Below are 26,361 nucleotides of genomic sequence, written 5' to 3'. Positions count from 1 at the left end.
AGCTGAACATTCACCTCAGCAGCTCCTGTTGCTGTAGCTCAGCTTCCTTCCTTTAGTTCACATTCAGCTTTCTCTGCATGTGTCATGGCTGGGGAAATAGCATGTGCGGACCTAAACATTTAGGAAATGCCTTCCTGTTCAAGGATACCGATGCCTCGTCCTGGCAGGAACTACAGTAAGTGGCTCACTTAGTCATGTATTTTTATTTTGTGTAGGGTAATTAATCTGCAGGTGGGTTGCAGAATCTGAGGTCCTTAGGTGTGTCTTGTGGGTCTCTGCTAAATCCTTGCTGCCCAATGTAGTTGCCTGGATAGTCTTCAGCCCGATGCATCCTTCTTTTATTTTAGAAAATTAAACTTAAACTACAAAGGGTAGACATGCTAGAGGTTTACAAAACATGAACAGTATGGAGAGACTAGAAAGGGGTTTGTTTCTTCCTCTCCTTTGCATAATTCTCCAACCTTGAAGTCGCCTAATAAAAATAATTGGAAGCAAGAGAGGCAAATGGAAGTATTATTTTCCTTCACATATTACAGAATGGGCTCAGTGATGGAATAAAGGCTTTGCCTGCAGAAGGATCACGTTCATTTTTTAAATAAAAAAAAAAGATTTTCAATTGTATACATTTCAATAATTTTACAATCATTTTAACATTTTGAAATTCACTTTCCTTCCCCTCTTTCTGTGGATCCTTAAATTTATTTTTTATATTTTCTACATATTCTAAATTAACTTAACGTAATCATCTATTCATCTACTTTAAATATATTGAACTGCAGGTTATTATAGCAATCCTGCCAGTGTTCTTATCTGTTTACAATTTGAAATTATTCAATAAACCTTTTCCATTATTTTATAAAAAATGTTTGTTATCTTGATTTCTTATATTTCCGGTAAGTTTCGCCATTTCTGTGTATTCCATAAGTTTTTGTATCCATTCTTCTTTTGTTAGGACTTTCACACTTTAAAGCTCCGTGTTCCTTCTTTTGCCCTGGAGATTTCCGCATGAAAACCTCTCTTTAAAGCTCAATCGGTACGAACAGCAACCCACAGAAAAACCAAGTTGATGTTTGTTGTGTTTTAGTTTAAATAGGGGTTTTTTTGTGGGGAAAGCTCCAGGGCAATAAAAGAGCGCTCAGACATGGAGCTTTAAAGTGTGAAAATGTGCCTGGAAAGCAGGAGGACAGGTGGGTCTGGATAAGCCCACATACATGTAAAAAAGTTTGAGGACCCCTCCAGGCAGGTATTTAACTGTGGATGTATTCAGCAGCATGTTATTGACACGAGAATAAAGCATCTGTGGTGGATTTATTCTGCTGGTTTTGTAATGTTTCCCCAATTCTACCACATTATTGCTGTCTGGAGTGCAACAAAAGCAGGGCACACACATACAAATTCTCTCTCTCTCTCTCTCTCTCTCTCACACACACACACAATCCAGAACTTCTGTGACATGAAAAATGTGGAATTTCAGCAGGAAGACACAGGATAGGAACAGATTGGAAATAAAACAGTGTAGCAAGCAACAACAAAAAAGCACCCTCTGCAGGAACAAACAAAACTGAAAGTCGGATTCTTTATGAGCGGCATCAGGAGCATAAATAATCATGAGTGAGCCATAGAAATGACATCTTCAGGGGGCCAACAACTTGAAGTATGTTAAGTGAAGGACGTGAGGCAGGAGTTGGTAATGCAGGTGAGCTGTGCATAAGCAAGCTGCCAGCTAGCTCTGCTGAGGCTCTTTTTATTAGCACAATATGCAAAACCAGTCAAATACATTTTGGACTGTGCCCTTTACATCTTCCAATCACGAGACCGTGGAGTGGTACAAAGTTATTTTGGCACCTGTTTCCACCGCGTCATTTTCCCCTTGAACAATGTATAGCGAAGGAGACAAAGGTCACAGACAGGGCACGGCAGACCACTAAGCGAGCAAAAGTTAGATAGAGGGCATGATGTTCAGACAGCTGTGATTTTGTCTGTAGGTGGAAGTGTGCTACACACCCAGCGGTCACTCCTTCATATGTTCCTGTTGATTGGTCCCAGTCAAGAACTTTGCAGCCATGTTCTGAACATGCATATGGCTCTGATGTTTTCAAAACTAGCCCCAGGTATAATGTGTCAATTACCAGCGAGTATCGGTGTTCGGTTTGAGACATTAGAAGTCTTCCTCCACCTGCATCCTAATCACCTGGCAGCTTGCATCACTGCAATAAGCTCTGGGCATGTGTGGGGCTGCTAAGCAGGAGAGGAAGTCAGGAGTGATTGTGTCAGCTGTCCAGGCAAGTGTTTTTACAGCGCCAGACAGATCAGCTGGGAAATCACCCAGAGCAATCTGGAAATCCACCAGATCGATCAGTCTCTGAGGGCAGGCAATATTGTATAAACTGCCCTGCTGCCTTGGGGGAAGCTAAAGTATCTGGTGAGACTGCAGGACTGTGGAGAGAGTATGGCGGTGATGTGAAACCAATTAATGAACCAAGAACTTATATATTGACCACTAATAATGAAACATATGTTGTAGATATTTTCCCACATTTATTATGCTATTTTTTGTGATATACAAATGACATGAGAAGACTTGGTATACTTATTTGTATACCATTATTCTTTTTTATAAAACCCAATAAATAAATAAAACTACAGCAGAATGTCATAGCTTCAATCCAGAGAGAATTAGGTTTTCATAATTGCAAACAGAATTCTGTACTAAGAATCTTAGGTTTGATCCATTATCCTTTATAATTTGTGTTCGTCTACTGCATTCAATATTTTAGTTATGCACTGTATAAATAAGTAATAGATTTGATTTAAGTTGATCTTCTATCTATATTAGCTGAATTGCTAGCCTTTTAAAAAAAATGAGAGATCTCTTTTGGATCTCCTTTGGAACTGTACAAAAGCTTGTGTCAATTAAAACTGGTCTGTAGCTACTGAATCTTGCATTGCGAATGTCATATTTAAATAAAACACTTTGAGTGTAACCCCCCCCCCAAAAAAAACCCTCGACTTAATATAGAACAGGGTTTTTTGTGCAGGCAGTAGATGCCATAATTCATAACATCACACCAGCATCAGTTTCAATCTCTTTACACCAAAAAGCATTGTTCTTTTATGAACTTTTAATCCTTACAGATGACCATAAGTATACACAGGGCCTTCGCGTTGCTCTTGGAACTGCCTGCGCTGTGATTTTCGTCCTCACTCTGGCTGTAGTAAGGCTGAAAGTTTTGGGTAAGTAACTGCATGCTTAATGTTGGTTTCCCGAAGAATACCGTATTTGCAATCCTGTGCAAGTCAAGCCCCGTTGAATTTAGTAGCGTTTGCTCCCAGGTGGGAATAGGATTGCAGCCTGAGAGTGTGAATACAGATAACGTTTCCTGGCACAGTCCAGTAAAAGTTGGCCATCCTGGAGTCATCTTGGAAGGCTTCTGTTACTCTGCTTTTTGTCAAAGGCACCTTAGCAGCTGGTGAATAAAAAATAGTGTGGGCATTTCAAAAAATATTTATTTATTTGAGAAAAGATAAATTATGCATCAAATAAGCCCCAGTTCTGTGCTCTGAATAAACTGTGGGGAATTGTATTTCTTATTTTGCAACCCTAATGTTTAGCCCTATTTTCCACCTCTGTATTTTAATTAAAATAATGAACATTATTTAATATTCCTATTAATACTCTTTGATGCCCTGCTTGTTTAGCCCCAGTCATTGTGAGCAGCAGGATTCTTCATAATTTGATGACAGGTTACAGGGTGCCAAACATATGTATCCTTTGTGAATTACATTTGGCTATGTAACAAAACAAAATGGCTATGTTTCTTTTCCTGTGCAACAAAAACAGACTGTATTCCAACAGTTGCCCATAGCATCTTTTAAAACTAAAGCTGGTATTCAGGATCAAATGCAATACTATAAAATGCATTTAGTTTTGCAGCCGAAACAAACACCAGAGGACACCAGCAGCAGCACTGACTCTGAATTTAAGCTACAGCTGAAAAGCTATATGTGCAGCTCTCTAAGCCAGAGCGGAACAGGTAACCTCAGCCACTCATGGATGACTCATGCTTTGTGTATGTGTACCAGAAACACTGTCTGGACCTCAGCCACTTCCATCTTCCGAATCAGATTTACTATTAAAACACCATTTAAAAGTTTTACTTTTAAAACATGACACAGAATTCAGATGTATTGACTTCCTCCTCCCCCTAGAAGGACTGCTCAAATTAATTCTCAGCCTAAGTGATTATGCTGTGGCTTGCAAATGTCTTTTCCTATCTCTGTAATGAAAAGAACCTTGCAGGCTTCATTAACCTGCAAACCCTGAGAAGGACCAGGATAGCCAGATGAAGAACTGGAACTGAGGCATGCTGAAACTGTTGATGCAAGCAAAACATGATATTATATAGAAAGGAAGATTCCTGGATTCCAAGATCCAAGTTTGGGGCAAAGTAAAGTTTGGAAATATAGACTGTTAGACCTTTAAAATATGTCTTTCCAATTGCGTTCCAAAAAAAGTACCATCTTCCCTCAGCATAGGGAAAGATCCCACATTTAGTACTTTAAAAAATGGTTTACTTACAAACCCTTCAAAGGTCAGGTTCATGTTCTTTTCCATACATCACTCAGAAAGGTTGCACAGGCAGTAAAACTTAGTTTAGTTCCAAAGTGGTGGAAGTTCGTAAATTATTGGTATAGGAGCACAAGATTGGCTTGTGAGTGTCATGCAGCCAGGCTAGAGCAACCAGCTTAGCCTCTTCACACGCTGAGTTCATCAGTAGTGGCATAGCTTAGGGAGGGCCAGAGGGGTGTTGGCCCCGGGTACATTTCCTCCTCACGCAGTCTTGCAGCATCACAAAGGCAGCATGAAGTCAGGTTCCCATGTACCGTAGTTTCCTCTCAAAAGAGGGAAATGCTTAACTAGTATCTGAGACCACTTGGGATTCTACACGTTACTCAAAACTCCTGGGAAGTTTATTTACTGAAATAAATAAAGCTCCCCTTTGCAATGAGACATTTTGTAATATGCAATAAATTCTCAGATTCTCCCAGGACGGGGGAAATAAAAGCATCCACTTATGTACAGAAATATTCTGCCTCTTGCTTTCCCTCTCTACCACTAGAGGATGCCCCAAACTGCAAAATATGCCCCAAGGACTGGGAACTGCACAGGGACACCTGCTACTGGAAATCTCAAGGGCAAAAAACCTGGACCGAGAGCCAAGATGACTGCAAAGGAAAGAACTCCACCCTGCTTGTGATTCAGGACCAGCAGGAGATGGTAAATATGCAGCTTATGAGAAATGTCTAGCCAACAGGGATCCAGTTGAAGCAAAGCCCACAAGAGAGTGAGTCTTCTGGCCAGGGATGTGGGACCTGTGGTCCTTCAGTTATGGGAGCTGGAGTCCAACAAGTCCTAACCATCCATCGGGATGCTTTATTCCTCAACACTAGGTTTAACTTTGCTCAATCACATTTGTATAGATCTTGTCAGGCATGGCCAAACTTGAACCTTCAGATGTTTTGGAACTACAATTCCCATCACCCCTAGCTAACAGGACAAGTGGTCAGGGATCATAGAATCATAGAATCATAGAGTTGGAAGAGACCACAAGGGCCATCGAGTCCAACCCCCTGCCAAGCAGGAAACACCATCAGAGCACTCCTGACATATGGTTGTCAAGCCTCTGCTTAAAGACCTCCAAAGTAGGAGACTCCACCACACTCCTTGGCAGCAAATTCCACTGTCGAACAGCTCTTACTGTCAGGAAGTTCTTCCTAATGTTTAGGTGGAATCTTCTTTCTTGTAGTTTGGATCCATTGCTCCGTGTCCGCTTCTCTGGAGCAGCAGAAAACAACCTTTCTCCCTCCTCTATGTGACATCCTTTTATATATTTGAACATGGCTATCATATCACCCCTTAACCTCCTCTTCTCCAGGCTAAACATGCCCAGCTCCCTTAGCCGTTCCTCATAAGGCATCGTTTCCAGGCCTTTGACCATTTTGGTTGCCCTCCTCTGGACACGTTCCAGTTTGTCAGTGTCCTTCTTGAATTGTGGTGCCCAGAACTGGACACAGTACTCCAGGTGTGGTCTGACCAGAGCAGAATACAGTGGTACTATTACTTCCCTTGATCTAGATGCTATACTCCTATTGATGCAGCCCAGAATTGCATTGGCTTTTTTAGCTGCCGCGTCACACTGTTGGCTCATGTCAAGTTTGTGGTCAACCAAGACTCCTAGATCCTTTTCACATGTACTGCTCTCAAGCCAGGTGTCACCCATCTTGTATTTGTGCCTCTCATTTTTTTTGCCCAAGTGCAATACTTTACATTTCTCCCTGTTAAAATTCATCTTGTTTGTTTTGGCCCAGTTCTCTAATCTGTCAAGGTCGTTTTGAAGTGTGATCCTGTCCTCTGGGGTGTTAGCCACCCCTCCCAGTTTGGTGTCATCTGCAAATTTGATCAGGATGCCCTTGAGTCCATCATCCAAGTCGTTGATAAAGATGTTGAATAAGACCGGGCCCAAGACAGAACCCTGTGGCACCCCACTAGTCACTCTTCTCCAGGATGAAGAGGAACCATTGATGAGCACCCTTTGGGTTCGGTCAGTCAGCCAGTTACAAATCCACTGAGTGGTAGCATAGTCAAGACCACATTTTACCAGCTTCTTTACAAGAATATCATGGGGCACCTTGTCAAATGCCTTGCTGAAATCAAGGTAGGCTACATCTACTGCGTTCCCTTCATCTACCAGGCTTGTAATTCTGTCAAAAAACGAGATCAGGTTAGTCTGACATGACTTATTTTTCAGAAATCCATGCTGACTATTGGTGATCACAGCATTCCTTTCTAGGTGCTCACAGACTGTTTGCTTAATGATCTGCTCCAGAATCTTCCCTGCTATTGATGTCAGACTGACTGGGCGGTAATTATTTGGGTCCTCTCTTTCCCCCTTTTTGAAAATAGGGACAACATTTGCCCTCCTCCAGTCTGCCGGGACTTCGCCTGTTCTCCAGGAATTCTCAAAGATGACTGCCAGTGGTTCTGAGATCACATCTGCCAGTTCTTTTAATACTCTTGGATGCAGTTCATCTGGCCCTGGAGACTTGAATACATCTAAACTAGCCAAATATTCTTGTACTATCTCCTTAGTTATTCTGGGCTGTGTTTCCTTTGCTGAATCATTTGCTCCAAATTCTTCAGGTCGGGCATTGTTTTCTTTATCGGAGAAGACTGAGGCAAAGAAGGCATTGAGGAGTTCAGCCCTTTCTGTGTCCCCTGTTTACATTTCACCATCTTCTCCTCTGAGTGACCCCACTGTTTCTTTGTTCTTCCTTTTGCTACGAACATACCCATAAAAGCCTTTTTTGTTGCTTTTAACCTCTCTAGCAAGCCTGAGTTCATTCTGTGCTTTAGCTTTTCTGACTTTGTGTCTACACATGCTGGCTATTTGTTTGAATTCCTCTTTGGTGGTTTCCCCCCTTTTCCATTTTTTGTACACATCCTTTTTTAATCTTAATTCAGTTAAAAGTTCTTTAGATAGCCACCCTGGCTTCTTTAGGCACCTTCCATGTTTCCGTCTCATTGGTATTGCCTGACGTTGTGCTTTTACTATCTCCCTCTTAACAAACTCCCAGCCATCATGAACTCCCTTTCCTTTTAGTATTGCTGTCCATGGGATCTCACCCAGCACTTCCCTAAGTTTTATGAAGTCGGCTTTCTTAAAGTCAAGAAATTGAGTCCTAGTATGCTTGGCTGCTTCTTTCCGCTGTATAGTAAACTTCAGAAGAGCATGATCACTTGCGCCTAATGATCCTTCCACATCTACCCCACTAACTAGGTCATCGACATTGGTTAGGACCAGATCTAAAATGGCTGTTCCTCTTGTTGCTTCTCCCACTTTCTGGACAATGAAGTTGTCTGCAAGGCCAGTGAGGAATCTGTTTGACCTTATGCTCTTGGCTGAGTTTGACGTCCAGCAAATATCCGGGTAATTGAAGTCCCCCATTACTACTATCTCCCTTCCTTTTGCATGCTTGGCCATCTGTTCCAGGAAGGCATCATCTATGTCCTCCGTTTGGCTTGGGGATCTATAGTAAACTCCCACAATGAGGTCTCTGTTATTCTTCTCTCCCTTAATTTTGACCCAAATGCTCTCACTTTGGCTTTGAGGTTCTAAATCTTGGATCTCTTCACAGGGGTGATGGGTATTGTAGTCCCAAAAACATCTGGAAAGCCAAGTTTGGCCATGCCTGTTGTAAGTGTTTAGAGGGCTTTACATGCATGATTCAATTGTAATCTTCATAGCAATCTTTTGAAATGGTAAATATTATTATGTTCCATAGTGCATTTGGAAGACTTGAGGCTCAGAGAGTAGCTTGCCTAAGGCCACCAAGTGTGATCATGTTATGGCAGAGGTGAAATTCAAAACAGGGACTTCCTGGTTCAGACTTCATTCTCTTCACCCCTCCAGTGAGGTGTATAAAAAGAAGCAAAAAATGCACTTAAGTTGCAATCAATCAATCAATCAATCAATCCAATCCCTTGAGCCTTGCTGTCAACTCTGCCTTGGCATAAAAGCTGCTTTAGACAGGCACTGCTGAAATCAGATAGGCATCTCCACAATATTAAATACGCATTAGTTAAAATTCATGCAGATTTGTACAGGAGGTCCTTAGACACGCATATAGAAGTAGATGACCCCCCTCCTTTCCTCAGCTAAAAGGATTTCCAACTGGGTCAGCTGAAGATGGCTGAGGAGCTGGATGTGGAGCCATGAAGAGCTCCATAGAAATGAAGCTGATGGAACTGAGCATGAGTTGTTAATAAAATGGTCAGAATTGCAACATCCAGTGCTATTTTTCTAGAAAAAGAGGTGCCAGAACTCACCATGAAGACCTCCCTTGTTTTCTTATAATGGTAACGGTGACCACCTTAGAGGTGCCAGAACTGAGTTCCGGCAAGTTCCAGCTGAAAGAAAAGCCCTGGCAACACCCTTGTCTGTTCCAGTATAGGCAATTATAAAGAACTTGGCAAAGGAAACCCACTATTGATTGGGACTCACAACAGCCAAACTTTCTGAAGAGTGGACTTGGGAATGGATTGATGGATCCCCCTTCAAAGAAGAACTGTGAGTAGTTCCAGGTGTGCACAGATAATTTCTGTAATTTTTAATTTTTTATTGATTTACATGTTAGCAAGGAAGCATAGACCTAGTGATGTAAATAAAGCACAGAAATGAAAAGAAGTGGGAGGCCTTAACTACAACCTTCAAATCAACGCATACACAAAGGCTGAACTACCAATATAAATAAAAGAGATGTCTTTCCTGATGCCAAGGTATAAGTTTTCATCTGTCCCAAGAAGCATCTGGTGATGTCTGTTGGTATTATTTTTATTTTTATTTATTAAATTTATATACCGCCCACAGGTCTCACAGGCCTCAATACAGTTACAACTTAAAATCACAATATAAAAACACAAAATACGTTTTTATAAAAGCAGCCCAACCCCCCCTTCTCCCCAATACATTTTAAAAGGACATTGGATGTCAATCAGCCTCATGCCAATCAGCTGAGGAGAAATAGCTCACCTCTTGGCATGAAGGGAAAGGTTTTGATGTGAGAATGAAAACAGTGAAAACAGACTGATACTGAATGACAGAGTCTTTTCTTTTTTCTTTTTGGAAAAGCAACAACTCATTTCCTTTATTTTTCAGGTTTACAGTATCAGACCCTGCTAAAGTAAACAGCTGTGGGGTGATAAGGCGAAATAATGTTAATTCTGATGCATGCAGTATTTTATCTCATTGGATGTGCATGAAAGCAGCTTTCCAGATATAAGCACAAAATGGAGTCAAGTGTTGGAAGTAAGAAACCATCTCATTCTGAACAATGAGTTGGCCCCTGACTTCTTGTGCAGCTTGCAAGATCGCCTACAGCCCAGAATAGTCTGCAGTTGCCAGGATGCTCCTTAACTGACTTATGGCAGGAAGCCAAATGCCCTAGTAATAATTTGTGTATTATGGGTAATGTTTTATGCCCCAAATGGGCAACTGTCATAAAATCCAAACCTTTGCTAGTGTATTGGAACAAAAGCAGCCAGTTTGTCAGTTCCCTTGAGTTCCTTTTCATTGATTTATATTAATATACTATTATAATGCAATTAGCAGTAAGTGAAGAATCTGTAGCCAAAGGCAAAGGGGAGTTTACCAGATATTAGGTAAAGGTAAAAAGCAAAGGACGCCTGGATGGTTAAGTCCAGTCAAAGGCGACTATGGGGTGTGGCGCTCAACTTACTTTCAGGCCGAGGGAGCCAGAGTTTGTCCACAGACAGCTTTCTGGGTCCTGCCATTTACCTTCCCATCGCAGCAGTACCTATTTATCTACTTGCACTGGTGTGCTTTCAAACTGCTATGTTGACAGGAGCTGGGAGAGAGCAATGGGACCTCACTCAGTCTGAACCGCCGACCTTCTGATTGGCAAGTCCAAGAGGCTCAGTGGTTTAGACCACAGCGCCACCAGCCTCTTCACTCAGGGAATGACTAATCTAACAAATGAAGTGATGATTTGCACCCCCATCAGTGCACTGTCTGTTTTTATTTTATGTTTCTTTGGCTGGTAGTCAAAAAGATTGGTAGCATCTTGGGAGATAGATTAAGCCCCCAAATTGTATATCCTGCCTCCCCCCAAGCAGACTGCCCTCCAACTGAAGACTCACTGTGCAAGATTGTTGCGAGGTCCCAGCACATTGAGGCTTTGCAGCCTCAGCTGGTCTTAGATGTTTCCTCCTGTCCTTTCAGGTAATTAATGCAAAGACCCCAAGCAGTTCAGGACATTTCCCCAGGTGACTTCTTTGTCACTGTCTCCGCTGTTATTTATATTAATATTTGATGTTTTGGCACAAAATATAAGGAAAAATGATAGAATACAATAAAAGTGGGGCAGCAAAACTATAAAATAAAAACGTTTGCAGACTTAGTATTACCGTAACTTTAGAACAACCGAGAGAGAGAGCATACCAGAAGTGATGGAAAAAATAGACAGATTTGGAAAACTAGCTGGTTTCAAATTAAACACAGGAAAAACCAAGATGATGGTTAAATATATGGACAACCAAACAAAAATTGATCTAGAAACCATGTGTGGGTGGAAAGTAGAGGGAAAAAATAAATATCTGGGGAACTGGCTAACAGCGAATAATTATAACATTTACCAAGATTTGGTAAAGGTTTGGGAAGAAATAAAGAGAAATTTGGAAATATGAGAAAGAATGAAACGATCGCTACTAGGTAGGATTTTGGCTATGAAAATGAATATCCTTCCAAAAATGTTATTCTTATTTAAAAATATCCCAATAATTAACTCTCAATGCTTCAAAGAGTGGCAGAAAAAATATATCATGATTTATCGGGCAGGGAAGGAAGCCCAGAATAAAACAAAGTCATGATCAATATACAGTGGTACATCGGGTTACATACGCTTCAGGTTACAGACTCTGCTAGCCCAGAAATAGTACCTCGGGTTAAGAACTTTGCTTCAGGATGAGAACAGAAATCATGCTCCAGCGGCACGGCAGCAGCAGCAGGAGGCCCCATTAGCTAAAGTGGTGCTTCAGGTTAAGAACAGTTTCAGATTAAGAACAGACCTCCAGAGCAAATTAAGTTCTTAACCTGAGGTACCACTGTAAAAGAAAGAGGAGGCTTCGCCCTACCAGATTTCCAAATCTACTTTGAGGCATCATGCTTATGGTGGATAAAAGATTGGATATTGTTGGAAAATATCAGAGGTTTAAATTTGGAAGGACATTATATACAATTTGGGTGGCATACCTGCCTATTGTATGGAATGGCAAACGTTTATAAAATAATGTGATCAGGAAAAATCTATACAGAGTATGGGAAAAGCATAACAATCTATTAGAAAATGAAACATCAATGTGGATATCCCCTATTGAAGCCACTGCTTGGAAAAGAACAAATATGGATAAACAAAGATTAATGTATAAAGAAATACAAGATCTTACAGGCCAGGGACGAAGGTTGAAAGATCCTGAAGAACTAAAAAAACCTATTAACAGATTGGTTACATATACACCACATTAACAAATTGTTTCAGATGGATAAAAAAATTGGATTCACAGAACAAAAATCAAATTCACAAGGGACCTATTAGATACAAAAGCAAAAGTATTACAAAAAATGTACAAACTGCTACTAGAGTGGGATACAAAAGAGGAATTTGTGAAATCAAGCATGATTAAGTGGGCACAGGTGATAACATTGATTACGAGCTGTGGGAGAATTTATGGATAGTAAATATGAAATTCATTTTCACTGCAGGAAACATGGCGAAAATGAGCCACAGGTGATATTTAACACCTGCCAAACTTGTGAAAATGGTTTGAAAATAAAAAGGTAAATGTTGGGAATGCAATGAAGTAGAGGGATCCTTTTTCCACATGTGGCAGTCCTGCAAAGAATCTGGGAATTCTGGGAAATTATAATGAATTTTAAAAGATATATCAAAATTACCTTCCCCAAAATGCATTCCTTTTGGGAATGATAACAACAGAAGTCCCTAAGAAACAAAATAATTTATTATTATATGCCACCACCACGGCTAGAATCTTATTGGCACAAAGGTGGAGAATGAGTATGGTACCCACCAAGGAAGAGTGGCGGTTTAAAATGCTTGAATATGCTGAATTGGCAGGCATAAAGAACAGGGCAAGAAAGAAAAAATGACAAAGAATATAAGGAGGATTGGAAAACGTTTATTGAAAATTTTAAGAACCAGTATAAATAAGTAACAAGTGCCTGGCAGTGCTGTGGTCCATGGGGTCACGAAGAGTCGGACACGACAAAATGACTAAACAACAACAAGTAAATAACCCAGCAGGTCTTGAGTAAATCCAGCAGAATAGAAATCAACAGAATTAACAGCATTTAACAAAAAAGGAACGTTGAAGATTAAAAATTTGGAATACTCTATTTAGCAGAAAGGTAAAGAAACCAAGAAAAGGGTGGAAGGGAAGCTATCAGACATTTATTTGTATGTTGAGATTGATATCAAAGTTGTACAACTGAGGTGGAGGGAAGGGGATGTGGGATAGGTTGTTTTTCTTTTCTGCTTTTGTATAAAAAATGCAGATAAAAATAAAAAATAAAAAGGCATTTACATAACTTCTTAAAAGATTTTTTACCAAAAAAACCGTTTTGCTAATTAAAAAAAAAATTATGATACATAAATAAATACAATTTTAAAAAGCCTTGAATCTAGATAATACCAAACTGAAATTTACACATGCTGCACAGATATTGACTCGTGTCCTCAGGGTTCTTTCCAATGAAATGTGGTCCTATTTGGAACTCTAATAACAATCTGAAATAGAAGAAACAATTGATGGATTTCTGGCAGAACGGTATAAATCCACGAATCATCAACTTGTGCCCTTTCAACTTAGTTAGCAAATGGCTAGGTTCAATGTAGAAGACCAATGCCTCTGCTTATGATTTTTCTTGGTGACAGATTTCAAGATTCATTATAAAGTAAGACAAGTTTCTAGCTGATGTTGTGCAAAGATCAGGTTGAAAGTGTGCAGGCACTGAAGCCTAGTTCAGATCATTTGAGGTTTTGTATGAAGCTGTGAACAAGCGTCAGAGTTGAGCACTCCGCTCTACAGTTTCCTGTCACACACCAGCTTTGGTGTAAAATTGTTTCCATACAATTTGCTGCCTTTCCTTCTAGAAACAGTATCTAGTTCATACACTGGAAAGGCTTACCTAAGCATGTCAGAGAATTGTGACAAAAACAGAAAAGAAAGCAGAAATGGTGGCAGCTCTGTGGTCAGAGAATCAAGTGAATACAATCGGTATTTGTTCACCTGATTGTTCTTGCCTTCTTGATGTCCACAAATGGTATGTCATTAAATACTGTCTTACATTGTTTTGATGCTTCCTTTACACAGAAATGAATGCAAGTTGCACAAACAATGTTAAATAGTAGACAGTAAGATGAATATTGTAGCATTAGAAGGAAATCAAACTGCGGAAGAGTGCTGATTGTGATTAAAATGGGCCAGAATGGAAATTGCTGATTTCTTACAACCCTGGGACTTACCAGAATTCCTCTTGGCATATGACTTTTCCTGCTGTAGAGTTTACATTCCTCATATACGCATCAGGGTGATTGCAGATCCACTTTATCGGTATGTGGCAACGGGAGGCAATGACAAACTCCTTGCTTAGATATGTGCAGTTTTCACTTCCTTTCACCACCAACCTGCAACACGAGGAGGAAAGGTGAGATGGGCAAGGGAGGTTGGCTGCTCTGTCTTGTATGGGTGGGACAGTGTCGTAAACTACGTAGCCAAGAATCCATTAGCAAGCCGCATTGTGTTCATCACAGCTGAAAATCCCTTGACTGGTGGCCATCCAACCTCTCTTTAAAAACCTCCAATAAAGGAGAGTCCACAACCTCCCAAGGTTTGATTGTCAGACAGCTCTTACTATCAGAAAGTTCTTCCTGAGATTTAGTCAGAATCACCTTTCTTGTAACTTGAATCCATTGATTTGGGGCTTGTGTTGCATGGCTTGATTACATTGCATGACTGGCAGGCCGGTCAGGGAGCATAGCAGGATTGTTAGATAGCAGATTAAGAAAGTGTGAGAGCACATGGCTTATGTTTCTTGATCATGCTCATAAATCTGCATCCCTAATGAAACCACCTTTAACATTATGGAGAGATCTGATCCACGGATAAGCTTCAGCCTGTGTGGTTTTGTGCTCTGGTTGTATGACATATGATCTGTACTTGATATTTTGTATTGTTTCCTTTCTCTTCACTGTTTACTGAAAAATCAATAAAATACTTATGCTTTTACTAGAACCTTCCCCAATGATTGTTCCACAGCAACTTGTATTCAAAGCTACGCTGCCTCAGTTCTTGGAGGCAGCATAGGACTCATCAACAGGGTCCACCAACAGCCTTGTTCTCCATGAGTCTGTCTAATTCCCTGCTAAAGTTGTCTGTCTTGCGGGAGTGGATTCCATATTTTGTAAATCCCCCAGCTTTCAGCTTAATTGATTGACCTTAAGAATTATGAGAGTGGGAGAACAAGGATTTCTCCTTGCAGGAGCGTCTCCACCCTCATCGTTCAGCCCGGACAGTGAGGTCCAGCGCCAAGGGCCTTCTGGCGGTCTCCTCGCTGCGAGAAGTGAGGTTGCAGGGGACCAGGTAAAGGGCCTTCTCTTTAGTGGTGTCCGCCATGTGGAACGCCCTCCCATCAGATGTCAAATAAATAAAAAACTATCTGACTTTTAGAAGACATCTGAAGGCAGCCCTGTTTGGGAAGTTTTTAATGTTTGATGTTTTAATATTCTGTAGGGAGCCACCCAGATTGGATAAGGAAATCATGCCAGACGGGTGGGGTATAAATAATATATTTATTATTGGTATCACCATCATCATCCACTTTTTCCACACCAGAGGTAGCTCAAGAGCCTTAGCTGGAGTTTGTCAGCAGTGTAGATGGTTTTTGTGTGAATGGTCAGAGATGAGAAAGCGCAACATATCAGGAAGGTTACTGAGAGGTTTATGCTTTGAGTGCAATTCAGATTCCTTGAAGTTCACATTCTAGAGTGATTTTTGGTTACAGATTCAGGTTTGGGATCAACTCACTGTACCCAGCATGCCTCCTGCTTAATCACAATTCAAGAGAAGAGCAAGGACTCACGTGTTACTGTATTCTGACCCATCTGCCCATATCCAGGTATCATTGAAGTCCTTCCGGAGGCCAATCCAATGGTCAGCTTCGCCCTTGAACCGGAGCATGAACACCTTGGTCGAAAACACACAAACAGCTTAGAGCAATGCCTCCAAATGAGCCTTCCACCTCAAGTAATGCCAATTGTGGGAGGAGAACGAACTTCTGACAGAGACCTGGGCAGTGAGACAGGAGATGCAAAGAAAGTGAGGCTTAGGTAGCAGAAGGAAAGCTTTGCTGAAAAGGGAGGAAGGAGGTTCAAGGATAGGAAAGTGGCTGAAGGAAGAGTAAGATGGATAATTTGTTTACATCAAGATTCAGGTGTTGGTCTGATGCAGTCAAAATAAAAATAAAAATAATGAAAATACATTGTCCAGTAGCACCTTAGAGACCAACTAAGTTTGTTCTTGGTACAGTGGTACCTCGGGATAAGTACTTAATTCGTTCTGGAGGTCTGTTCTTAACCTTAAACTGTTCTTAACCTGAAGCACCACTTTAGCTAATGGGGCCTCCTGCCGCTGCCGCGCCGCTGGAGCACGATTTCTGTTTTTATCCTGAAGCAAAGTTCTTAACCCAAGGTAATATTTCTGGGTTAGTGGGGTCTGTAACCTGAAGTGTATGTAACCTGAAGCATCTGTAACCCGAGGTAGCACTGTATAAGCTTTCGTGTGCATATCTGAAGAAGTGTGCATGCACACAAAATCTTATACTAAGAACACATTTAGTTGGTCTCTAAGGTGCTCCTGGAGAATTTTATTATTATTTTTTTTGCATCTAATTATGACAAAGCCAAGTTATGTCACAGATTCTCTTTATATTTCCATAAGGATAGCTCATCCTTGGTGTTGTGCAGGAGATAATTCTCACAAACCTTTATACATTTGTTGGTCTCACCATTTCCAGCTCGCTCTGAATCACAGCCAGAGAAGAGCCCTGGGAAATGCAAAAGCGCTGGGCAGAAGTCCAGTTTCTTTCTTCTTCTGAGAAAAAGTAACACTTCCCTTCATAGCCAACCCAGCCAGCCGGGCAAGCTGGTCCCAAAACAGCACAGTTATTCCCATCAGGGCAAGTCTGGTTGGATTTCCCCCCTGCAAGAAAGAGAAAGTTCTGCTCTGAACTGGGATCTGCACATAACATTTCAACCTCCGGCTTGGAGGGAGGGCAAAGAAAGAACCAATAAGCAGCAATTGTGGCCCCTGGATTCAGATGCTTCTTGGAGGAGGAAAGGGAAGTAGCAGTAGAGGAATCACACAACTTGGGGGAGCTTTGTTGCTCAGTGGCAGAGTATCTGCTCTGCATGCTGACAGTCTCAGGTTCAATCTTTGGCATCTTTAGGTAGAGCTGGGAAAGATCCCCTCCAAAGTCCCAGAGAGCCATTGGCAAGAGCATGGATAATACGGATCCAGCCAAAGGCAGCTGTTTTTCTAACTGCTGCTGCTCAGTGCGAACTGGCCATTAGAAGCCAAAGTGCTGGTGGCAGACAGAGGTCATGACTGGGACAGACCTGGAAGAAAGCACTAAGAAAAGAGGCAGAAAACTCACCTCTCTGGACAGCAAGAGCAATGATGATGATGAGAAGGAGGAGGAGGAGGAGGAAAATAATGAATTCCATTAAGATGGTACGCTTAGACGTGATTCTTCTACTGTGATAATTAGCGTGACCCCCTGAAATAAAATTAACACACACAAATAATGGTCTTGATTTACCATTCCTAAGGAAGAACACAAATCTCACCTACAAGGTGTGTTTCACATGTAGCCACATCAACACACACACAATAAACTAAAGTCTTTCTCTTAAAAAAACCCCAACCAACTACAATCAGTCTCTAGTCTCCATCTTAATACTTTTCACGCATCAGAATTAACTTGCTTACCAGATTTTTCTCTCCTCTCTGAATGTTCAAAATTGTAACTAGCTCCATTCTGTTGTGGTAAAAACACAACTTGCTCTGCTCTGTTTACAGGTTTCTTGTAGGTGAATGCATGTTCCACCATTTTTGGTTCACCTTCCAGCAGATTCTTCACCCTTCAGAAAGATCATAGAAAACCTTATTTACAGGCAAAACAACCCTTGCTTGCAGAAGCACCAGACACCTTTATGAGAAACAAGAGGAAGGTATCAAAAATTTAGGTTTGCAGAAGTACAAATATTTAAGTGAAGAGGACAGCCCGCCAAAAAAAAGATCTATTGAGGTCTGAGCATGCTCAGTAGCCATGGGAAATAAGAGAGGTGGGGAATCTTCCCCCCTCAAATTTCCTTCTGTGTCACATTCCACAGAGCTAGAAGCAAAGGGCAGCAGGGCAGCTACTGTATTTTTTTATCTTTGTACATAAGCTGTACATCTATAGAAGTTTATAAAATTACAGTCATACCTTGTGTTGCATTTGCTTCAGGTTACATCTTTTCAGGTTGCATCCTGCAGCGACCCGGAAGTAGCGGAAAGGGTTGGAAGATTTAGGAAAAAAGAAAGTACTTCTCTACACAGCACATACTCTAAACCAGTGTTTCCCAACCGGTGTTCCGCGGCACACTAGTGTGCCGCGAGACGTTGCCTGGTGTGCCGTGGGAGGGAGGCGGGCGAGTCGGGCAGCGAGAGGCGGGGCGGCGGCGGCGAGGATCCGCGTCGAGCCGGGGTGGTGCCGAGGTTTCTCTCTCCATTCTCTCCTCACACACACACACACAGGAAATAACACAGGATCAGCTGACAGGACCCGGCCAATGGGGCGGCGGCGGGGCAGCGCGCGCAAAAGGGAGGAGCGCGAGACGACGGCAGCGCAGGGCGGGAGGGTGGCGCATTGCGCGTGCTCAAACCCGCCCTCCGAGGCGCAGAGGGGAGCTGGGCAAGCGCCTTCTTCAACCACGCGCTCGTTTAAAAGTTTCTCTTTCAAAAAGGAAACGTGGGTTTCTTCCACCCCATTGGCTGCGACTCCGCCCACTCCGTCCTCCTCCCCCTCGCCCGCCTGCGGCGCCTCGCTCCTCAGCCTCCGCCATGTACCGCTCCCTCCGCTCCCTCCAGTGCCTGAGTTGCGCCAGGGGCGCCGCCGTCCACGCGCGCCAGAGGGGCCCGCCGACCTGCAGCCGCCACGCGCAGCCACGGAGGATGGTGAGCGGCGCCCCCCCGCTGCGCGTGCAATGGAGGGAGGGAGGGAGGCGCAAGGGCGTCAGAGGTGACCTTTGCCGGCCTCTTGCGGGACAGGCGCCTCCTGCGCGGCTGAGGGGCCCCTTCCCGCCTTTGTGGGCCTGACGCGGCCTCAGGGTTCCCTCCCTCTCTCCACATATATAAATTGGCTTTTATTATTAGCGCTTTCGCATTCCTTTTTCTCCCTCCCAGGAGCTCCGGTGGGGGGGGGCTCCCCGCCATTTACCCCCCACAACAACCCTGTGAGGGAGGCCGGGCTGAGAGGATTCCAACCCGCGTCCGCCCCCGCTGCTTCCTTCAAGTGGCGTCCTGGGCGAGGACAACATTTGACGGCCCCTCCCTCAAATATCCCTCATTTTCGCAATAATTCATTTTGGTACAGCTGCTTTTTCCAACGGATCTGTTCAGTGTTGTTATTTGCGCCCCTCTGCCGCCAGCAGCGTCCCAAATCCAGCGCTGCTCCCCTCCTTAGGATGCCAAGCACTCTGAATTGGGAAGTGGCCCCCTTGGGAAGAGGGAGGCTTGCCTCCAAGTAAAGATGAATATGAAAGTACCTTGTTTTTAAGGGCCTGCGGTGGTGGTGGCTGTTTAACATCCAAGGCTCACAACACAAAAACACAAAACTACATTACATGGGACAGTGGTACCTCGGGTAACTGAGGCTTCAGGTTACAGACTCCACTAACCCAGAAATATTACCTTGGGTTAAGAACTTTGCTTCAGGATGAGAACAGAAATCGTGCTCCAGCAGCAGTGGGAGGCCCGGGCCCCATTAGCTAAAGTGGTGTTAAGAAGATTTTCAGGTTAAGAACAGACCTCCAGAAGGAATTAAGTTCTTAACCCGAGGTACCACTGTATTTGTAACCTTTGTTTCTTAGGGAATGTGAGTGGGATTGGGCTGCGTGAGTGTGAGCTGCTTCAAATCTCACTTCATCCCACTACTACATGAATGTTTCTGGTGTTTGCTGGACCAAAGCGCCCATCACCCTCAACCTGGGGCTGCTGGTCCTTCCCCTGCTGTGAAGTTCTTCCAGGCACAAACCTCTGTTGTCCCTTGGCCCCAAGGCTGGTGGTTCACCCAAGTGAACTGTGACATTATTCTGGCCAGGAATGCAGTAGGGCAGGGGTGTCAAACTCAAATTCATCGGGGGCCGCATCTGCCGTTTGGTCACCCTCAAAGGGCCGGTTGTATCTGTAGGACTATGTGTCCACTCTTTATTATCATAAATTATTGCCACTGCATTCAATTATTACTGTTTTTTGTAATAATGTAGTCAGTCCAGAAGGATGTTATGGTCGATTGTATCAAAGGCCGCTGAGAGATCCAGCAGAAGTAGGAAACAAAGTTGTTACAAAGAATGAGCCCTAATGAGACAATTGCTGCAATCCTATGTGCATTTACTTGAAACTCCTGTCGAAGAAAGTGAGGCTGGCTTTTGAGTAAACATACACGGCATGGGGCTGTAAATAAAATGTGGGGGGGGGGAGAGAGAGAGCTCTGACAGGAAAACATCAACATGCCTTGTGCACTCTCATTTTCCTTGGCTAATTCCCCTGCCTCCCCCGATCTCGGGGTGCCATTGCATAGCGCAAAAGAGGAAAGAGCACGAGCGCGCTGCCTGCAACTGGATCTCCAGCTTCTTCCTTTCCTTCCCCGAGGCGGGAGGGAGAGATCAAGTTGGAGCTGCTGGCAGGGTGGAGAGCGAGCCGCCCAATTGTGTGACCGAGTGATGGAAGGGCTGCAAGGAGCCGCGCCCGATCTCCTCCCAGGAATGTGCCAGTGGGACTGACATGTGCCGGAAGGTGGGGAGAACCGCCCAGCGCCGCTGCGCGGGCGCGGAGTCCAACTTGTGGAGCTGAGATAGAGAGCCGGGCGCCAGATTGCCTTCCTCGCTTGGCTTGCCGCGAAATTGCAAGAGGAGGAGGAGGAAGGCGGCGGTGGGGGGCGGGGAGCGGAGGGGGTGCCAGGGAACACAGCCCCTCCCATCACAGCCATAATCATCGCCGCCCCCACTCTACATTTATTTTAGGGGTGTTTGGAGTGTGTGCACGTGCCTCTCTCTCTCTCCCACTCACCCCCCCAGCCACCCCATATTCCCAAAGAACAACTTGATCACGGGCGTCCTGGAAAGGCTGGCTGTGCAAAGATGGAGAGGGAGGCGAAATGAAGAGGAAGGGAAGCCCCGGGCTGGTGATATCCAGCGCGGAGGAGAAGAGGACGCCTCCCGCAGGGCGAGTTTGCACCCTGGAGAAGATCCAAGGCTGGAATAAAAAAGTTTCTCCGAGGAGAAAGACTCCCCTCCGCCGCACGGAGAGACCTGACCTTCCGCTTGCTCTTTTTGAGCAGTGAGCAGGAGAGAGAAGCCAGCTGCCCGCCTCGCTTCGGCCCCCGACAACGAAGGCGCAAGTTGAGAGACGCGGGGACATTTGAAGCAGCAGCCACGTCCTTAAGAGCGACGGGGGGGAGGCAAGTAGGGAGCCGCACCATGTAAACTTCCTTGTGTCAAAAAAACAAACAAAACCGAGAATAAAAGGTGAAGGCTGGCGGCCGGCGGCAGCTACACGGGCCACATGACGAGGTCTGGCGGGCCGGATTTGGCCCGCGGGCCTTGTGTTTGACACCCGTGGCTTAAGACATACAGGCATGTGACTTGTGTTTTGCACTTGGGAATTGCAAAAGAATACAAAAAAGTTATGTTTTAAGGAGTTGTGAGGTAGATAGCTAGGCCCTACTCTGTTTCAGCCGAATGATCCCAATTTCTGTCTTTGCTTCTCAGTGATAGCTGGATGAATAATCTGGTATCACTGAATTCTCTGTACCTATCTTAGTTCTTTCTAACAGAACAGAGCAAACAAGTTACAACCCTGTTTTTGCTGAATATTGCCCATACAACTGGACTAGCTTTAGAAACAAATGCTACTACTTTTCGGAAGAAGAAGGGGATTGGAACTCCAGCTACATGTTTTGCTTCTCAAACAATGCGTCTCTTGCTAGGATTGAAGAGGATGAAAAGGTGAGGTGTGGAAACATTGTCTGTCTAAGCTGTTTGATATATAAGTTCCCTTATATCCCTCTTAAAACAATAAACACATAGCAATCTTATTTAAAGTCAAAGCAAAGAAGCATAGACCTAGTGATGTAAATAAAGCACAGAAATGAAAATGCATACACAAAGGCTAATATAAATAAAATATATAATATAAATAAAAGAGATGTCTTTACTAATATAAATAAAAGAGTTGTCTTTACTGATGCCAAGGTATAAGTTTTCATCTGTCCCAAGAGGCGTCTCGTAACTTCTGTTGGTATTATTTTTATTTTTATTTATTAAATTTATACACCGCCCTATACCCACAGGTCTCAGTACAGTTACAACTTAAAATCACAATATGAAAACACAAAATACATTTTTATAAAAGCAGCCCAAGAGCCCACCCCCCTTCTCCCCAATACCTGTTAAAAGGGCTTTGGATGTCAATCAGCTGCATGTCTATCAGCTGAGGATAAATAGCTCACCTCTTGGCATGAAGGGAAAGGTTTTGATGTGAAAATAAGAACAGTATCCTGATACTGAATGACAGAGTCTTTTCTTTTATTTTTTTAAAAGCAACAACAAATCGTTTCCTTTATTTTGCAGGTTTACAGTATCGGACCCTGCTAAAGTAAACAGCTATGGCAAAATAGAGTTAATTCTAAAGCTTGTAGTACCTGGATGTGCGTGAAAGCAGCTTTCCCAAGATAAGCCCAAAATGGGGTCAAATGTTGGAAGTAAGAAACCATCTCATTCTGAACAATGAGTTGGCCACTGACTTCTTATGCAGCCTGAAAGATCGCCTCCAGCCCAGAATAGTCTGCAGTTGCCAGGATGCTCCTTAACCGACTTATGGCAGGAAGCCAAAAGCCGTAGTAATAACTTGTGTATTATGGGTATGGTTTTATTCCCCAAGTGGGCAACTGTCATAAAATTCAAACTTTTGCCATATTTTAACAATGGCTGTCAATTCCTTTGAGTTCCCTTTCATTGCTTTCTATTAATGTAATATTATAATGCAATTAAGTGAAGAATCTGAAGTCAAAAGCAAAGGGAAATTTACCATATATTAGGTTAAGGTAAAGGTAAAGGACCCCTGGGTGGTTAAGTCCTGTCAAAGGGGGCTATGGGGCTGCGGCACTCTTCTCGCTTTCAGGCTGCGGGAGCCAGTGTTTGTCCACAGACAGTTTTCTGGGTCATGTGGCCAACATGACTAAACCGCTTTTGGAGCAACAGGGCACCGTGATGGGAACCAGAGCGCACTGAAATGCCGTTTACCTTCCCACCACAACGGTACCTATTTATCTACTTGCACTGGTGTGCCTTCGAACTGCTAGGTTGGCAGGAGCAGGGACTGAGCAACGGGAGCTCACCCGGTCATGGGGATTCGAACTGCCAGCCTTCTGATCGGCAATCCCTAGGCTCTATGGTTTATTTTATTTTTTATAAAAATTTTATTGGTTTTTCACAGTTTTTATAAACACAAACAATACACAATACTAACAAACAAACACACAAACCAACATGCATAATTTCATAACCTTTTTTCTTAAACCTTCCTTCACCGACTTCCCCATACCTCCCCTTTCTACATCCCAATTTCCAATCTTATTTCAGCAAATCCTAACCCTTGGTTTTATCGAATTTTTCCCTTATTCTTGTCTTTTACTTAATCTTTTACAGCTGTAATCCCCTTTTTTCCCTAAAACCTCAACATTTTAGCATTCATTAATTTTGCAATATTTCTTAAGATAAATTTTAAATTTCTTCCAATCTTCATCCGCCGTCTCTTTCTCCTGGTCACGGATTCTGCCGGTCATTTCAGCGAGTCCCATATAGTCTATCACCAGTGTGGTGTAGTGGTTAAGAGCGGTAGTCACGTAATCTGGGAAACCGGGTTCGCGTCTCCACTCCTCCACATGCAGCTGCTGGGTGACCTTGGGCCAGTCACACTTCTGTGAAGTCTCTCAGCCCCACTCACCTCACAGAGTGTTTGTTGTGGGGGAGGAAGGGAAAGGAGAATGTTAGCCGCTTTGAGACTCCTGAAGGGGAGTGAAAGGCGGGATATCAAATCCAAACTCTTCTTCTTCTTCTTCTTCATCTGCCATTCTTCCAGAGTAGGTAGATCTTGAGTCTTCCAATGCTTTGCGATGAGTACTCTTCCTGCTGTGGTAGCGTACATAAAAAAAGTTCTATCTTTCTTTGACACCAATTGGCCGACAATGCCCAAGAGAAAGGCCTCTGGTTTCTTAGGAAAGGTACATTTAAGCACCTTTTTCATTTCATTATATATCATTTCCCAGAAAGCCTTAATCTTCAGGCACGTCCACCAAAGGTGATAGAAAGTACCTTCAATTTCTTTACATTTCCAACACTTATTATCAGGCAAATGGTAGATTTTTGCTAGCTTGACTGGGGTCATGTACCACCTGTAGATCATTTTCATAATATTTTCCTTTAAGGCATTACATGCCGTAAATTTCAAACCGGTGTTCCACAACTGTTCCCAGTCAGCAAACATAATGTTATAACCAATGTCCTGTGCCCACTTAATCATAGCTGATTTAACTGTTTCATCTTGTGTATTCCATTTCAGCAACAAGTTATACATTCTAGACAAAATCTTAGCATTGGGTTCTAACAATTCTGTTTCTAGTTTTGATTTCTCCACCTGGAAGCCAATTTTCCTGTCTTGTTTATAAACCTCCATTATTTGATAATAATGGAGCCAATCTCGTACTTTGGTCTTCACTAGGCTCTGTGGTAGACCACAGTGCCACTCACTTTCGTGTGCATGCACACCTCTTCAGCTCGTACCAAGAACAAACTTAGTTGGTCTCTAAGGTACTACTGGACATTTTCTTTTTATTTCTACTGCGTCAGACCAACACGGCTACCTACCTGAATATAATCCACATAATTTTTGCCACCCCGTTGCCAAGCCAAACTCTCCTCGTATCTTTGTGCTGTCGTTTCGCATCTTTCAGCACCCATAGCAAACTCTTCACCCCTACCTTTAAAACTCTCCACCACCTTTCTCTACCCTAACCTTCTCCACTTCTTGTCAGGTCCTGCCCATAAGGCTGATTTTACAAATAAATAAGTTTGTAAAATGGTGCCTGCTGCAGTGAGGGTTATAGTGGAGACATACTGAACTTCAAATGGCCGCTGTGCTCCACAAGAGAACCTCCCTTCCTTATTTATGTCTCCTCCTACATTTGTCTCCTGTCCTTCTTGCTTCTCTCCCTAGCCTTGCCTCTGTCTCCTTCTCCTTTTCGCTTCCTCCAGCTTCCCTTTCCCCAATCAATCCCTTAGCATCCTTTCTTCTGTGGTCTCCTCGTTCCTAAACCCACAATCGGTGCCAATTCCAACCACACCTTGGGCGTAGCCAAGATTTTTGTTGGAGCGGGTTAGGTCTTTAGGGTTTTTTTTTGGGGGGGGGGAAGAACCTCAGTTAGCTATGTGTTTTTATATATTTTTATTGATTGCGGGGACAGCTGTCCCTCCCAGCCTCCCCACTTTGTTATGCCCATGAACCACACCTAGACACTTGCTCTTTATGTTAGCCCCTGTGAATCCACAAAAGCTTCCCACGACCTACCTCCATCCGTTCGTTCCAGTCTCGTTGCCTGTTGGCAAAAAGAATTTGCGAAGACGACTGGCTACAACATTCCCCTCACTTCTCTCTTCACTGGCGCTGGGGGGTGGGGAGGGGGCGAGGATTGGACCTTCGATCTCCCCCCCTTCCATCCTGACCAGCTTTTTTCGGGGTCTTTGCCAGCTCCAAGGCTCCGGGAAGAACTTGGCGCATAATTTCCCGCTGCTCCCGTTCTGCGCTGTCCTGTCCTTTGCAAGGCGCTGCCAAGTTCTCAGCCTCAACGCGAAAGAGAAGCAGTCGCTCGGAAAGTCAAGCCTCGGCTTCTTCTCTCGGCTCGGAGAGGAAACTCAGTAGCCGCTCCCCTCTCCCCCCTCCCTCCCTCTCCCCGCCCCCCCCCCCTTTCAGGCAAGTTCTCAGAAGTGCCCCAGCCGCAACTCTGCTTCAGCCCTCGTGCAAGACAAGGCGTCCCTCCCCTTTGCATCTTATTTGGTGTTCCCTTCGCAGAGGGCCTTCTCGGTAGAAGTGCAAGGCCCTTCCATTAGATGCCAAGGAAATAAACTTTCAGAAGGTATCTGAAGGCAGCCCTGTAGAGGGATGTTTAAAATGTGTGATGTTTTCCTGTGTTTACATTTGTTGGAAGACTGGTTGGGGCAAGCCAGTCAGATGGGTTGCTGTTGTTATTGTTGTTGTTGTTATTATTATTACTACTCCTACTCATTTGGTTACAGCATGGTGCTGATACCGCCGAGGCTCCAGGGTGGATCCCCGTATGGGGCAGCTGCTTAGTCTTGCATTGCAGGGGGTTGGACTAGATGATCCTCAGG

The 26,361-nt window shown here is 43.6% G+C and overlaps 3 protein-coding genes across 7 annotated transcripts in view; 1 reads left to right on the top strand and 2 right to left on the bottom strand.

Moving 5' to 3' along the window:
* On the top strand, positions 1-26,361 carry LOC309525259 (killer cell lectin-like receptor subfamily B member 1B allele B). The gene is made up of 5 exons (XM_082210796.1): positions 1-175; positions 3,136-3,234; positions 3,927-4,034; positions 5,121-5,278; positions 25,943-26,361. The coding sequence occupies exons 1-5, from the start codon at positions 127-129 to the stop codon at positions 26,111-26,113; spliced, it is 585 nt and encodes a 194-aa protein (XP_082066922.1). The 5' UTR covers positions 1-126; the 3' UTR covers positions 26,114-26,361.
* LOC309525155 (C-type lectin domain family 2 member D-like) lies at positions 12,753-25,893 on the bottom strand. 5 transcript variants are annotated; one of them, XM_082210611.1, is made up of 7 exons: positions 25,541-25,891; positions 17,642-17,793; positions 17,307-17,429; positions 16,659-16,852; positions 15,735-15,838; positions 14,119-14,280; positions 12,753-13,380 (listed from the first exon to the last, which is right to left on the bottom strand). In XM_082210611.1, coding segments are annotated over exons 1-7 (885 nt in total). In that variant the 5' UTR covers positions 25,690-25,891; the 3' UTR covers positions 12,753-13,379. The 5 variants fall into 5 exon arrangements, with proteins under 5 accessions (XP_082066737.1, XP_082066739.1, XP_082066738.1 ...); XM_082210612.1 differs by having other exon boundaries at positions 13,266-13,380; positions 14,104-14,280; positions 17,681-17,793; positions 25,541-25,893; XM_082210610.1 differs by having other exon boundaries at positions 13,266-13,380; positions 14,104-14,280; positions 25,541-25,892.
* LOC309524915 (uncharacterized protein) overlaps positions 25,447-26,361 on the bottom strand; it is a 28,725-nt gene continuing 27,810 nt past the window's right edge. Inside the window, exon 3 of the mRNA XM_082210147.1 lies at positions 25,447-25,457. The gene's annotated coding sequence lies outside the window, so the exon portion shown is untranslated. The remainder of the gene's footprint in view (positions 25,458-26,361) is intronic.

This window comes from Podarcis vaucheri (assembly GCF_965113315.1).
Source record: "Podarcis vaucheri genome assembly, chromosome: 2".
In the NCBI taxonomy this organism is placed as follows: Eukaryota; Metazoa; Chordata; class Lepidosauria; order Squamata; family Lacertidae; genus Podarcis; species Podarcis vaucheri.
Note: the sequence above shows the minus strand (reverse complement) of the source record. Positions and strands in the feature narration are given on the sequence as shown.

Excerpts from the sequence above, each read along its gene's own strand:
- LOC309525259 (XM_082210796.1), top strand. The coding sequence starts at position 127 with ATGCCTTCCTGTTCAAGGATACCGATGCCTCGTCCTGGCAGGAACTAC. Across the intron at positions 176-3,135 it reads TCGTCCTGGCAGGAACTACA|ATGACCATAAGTATACACAG; the intron begins GTAAGTGGCTCA and ends TAATCCTTACAG. Across the intron at positions 4,035-5,120 it reads TCTAAGCCAGAGCGGAACAG|AGGATGCCCCAAACTGCAAA; the intron begins GTAACCTCAGCC and ends CTCTACCACTAG.
- LOC309525155 (XM_082210610.1), bottom strand. The coding sequence starts at position 25,689 with ATGGAAGGGGGGGAGATCGAAGGTCCAATCCTCGCCCCCTCCCCACCC. Across the intron at positions 17,430-17,641 it reads AGAGAGGAGAGAAAAATCTG|GGGGTCACGCTAATTATCAC; the intron begins GTAAGCAAGTTA and ends ATTTTATTTCAG. Across the intron at positions 16,853-17,306 it reads TGCTCTTGCTGTCCAGAGAG|GGGGGAAATCCAACCAGACT; the intron begins GTGAGTTTTCTG and ends TCTTTCTTGCAG.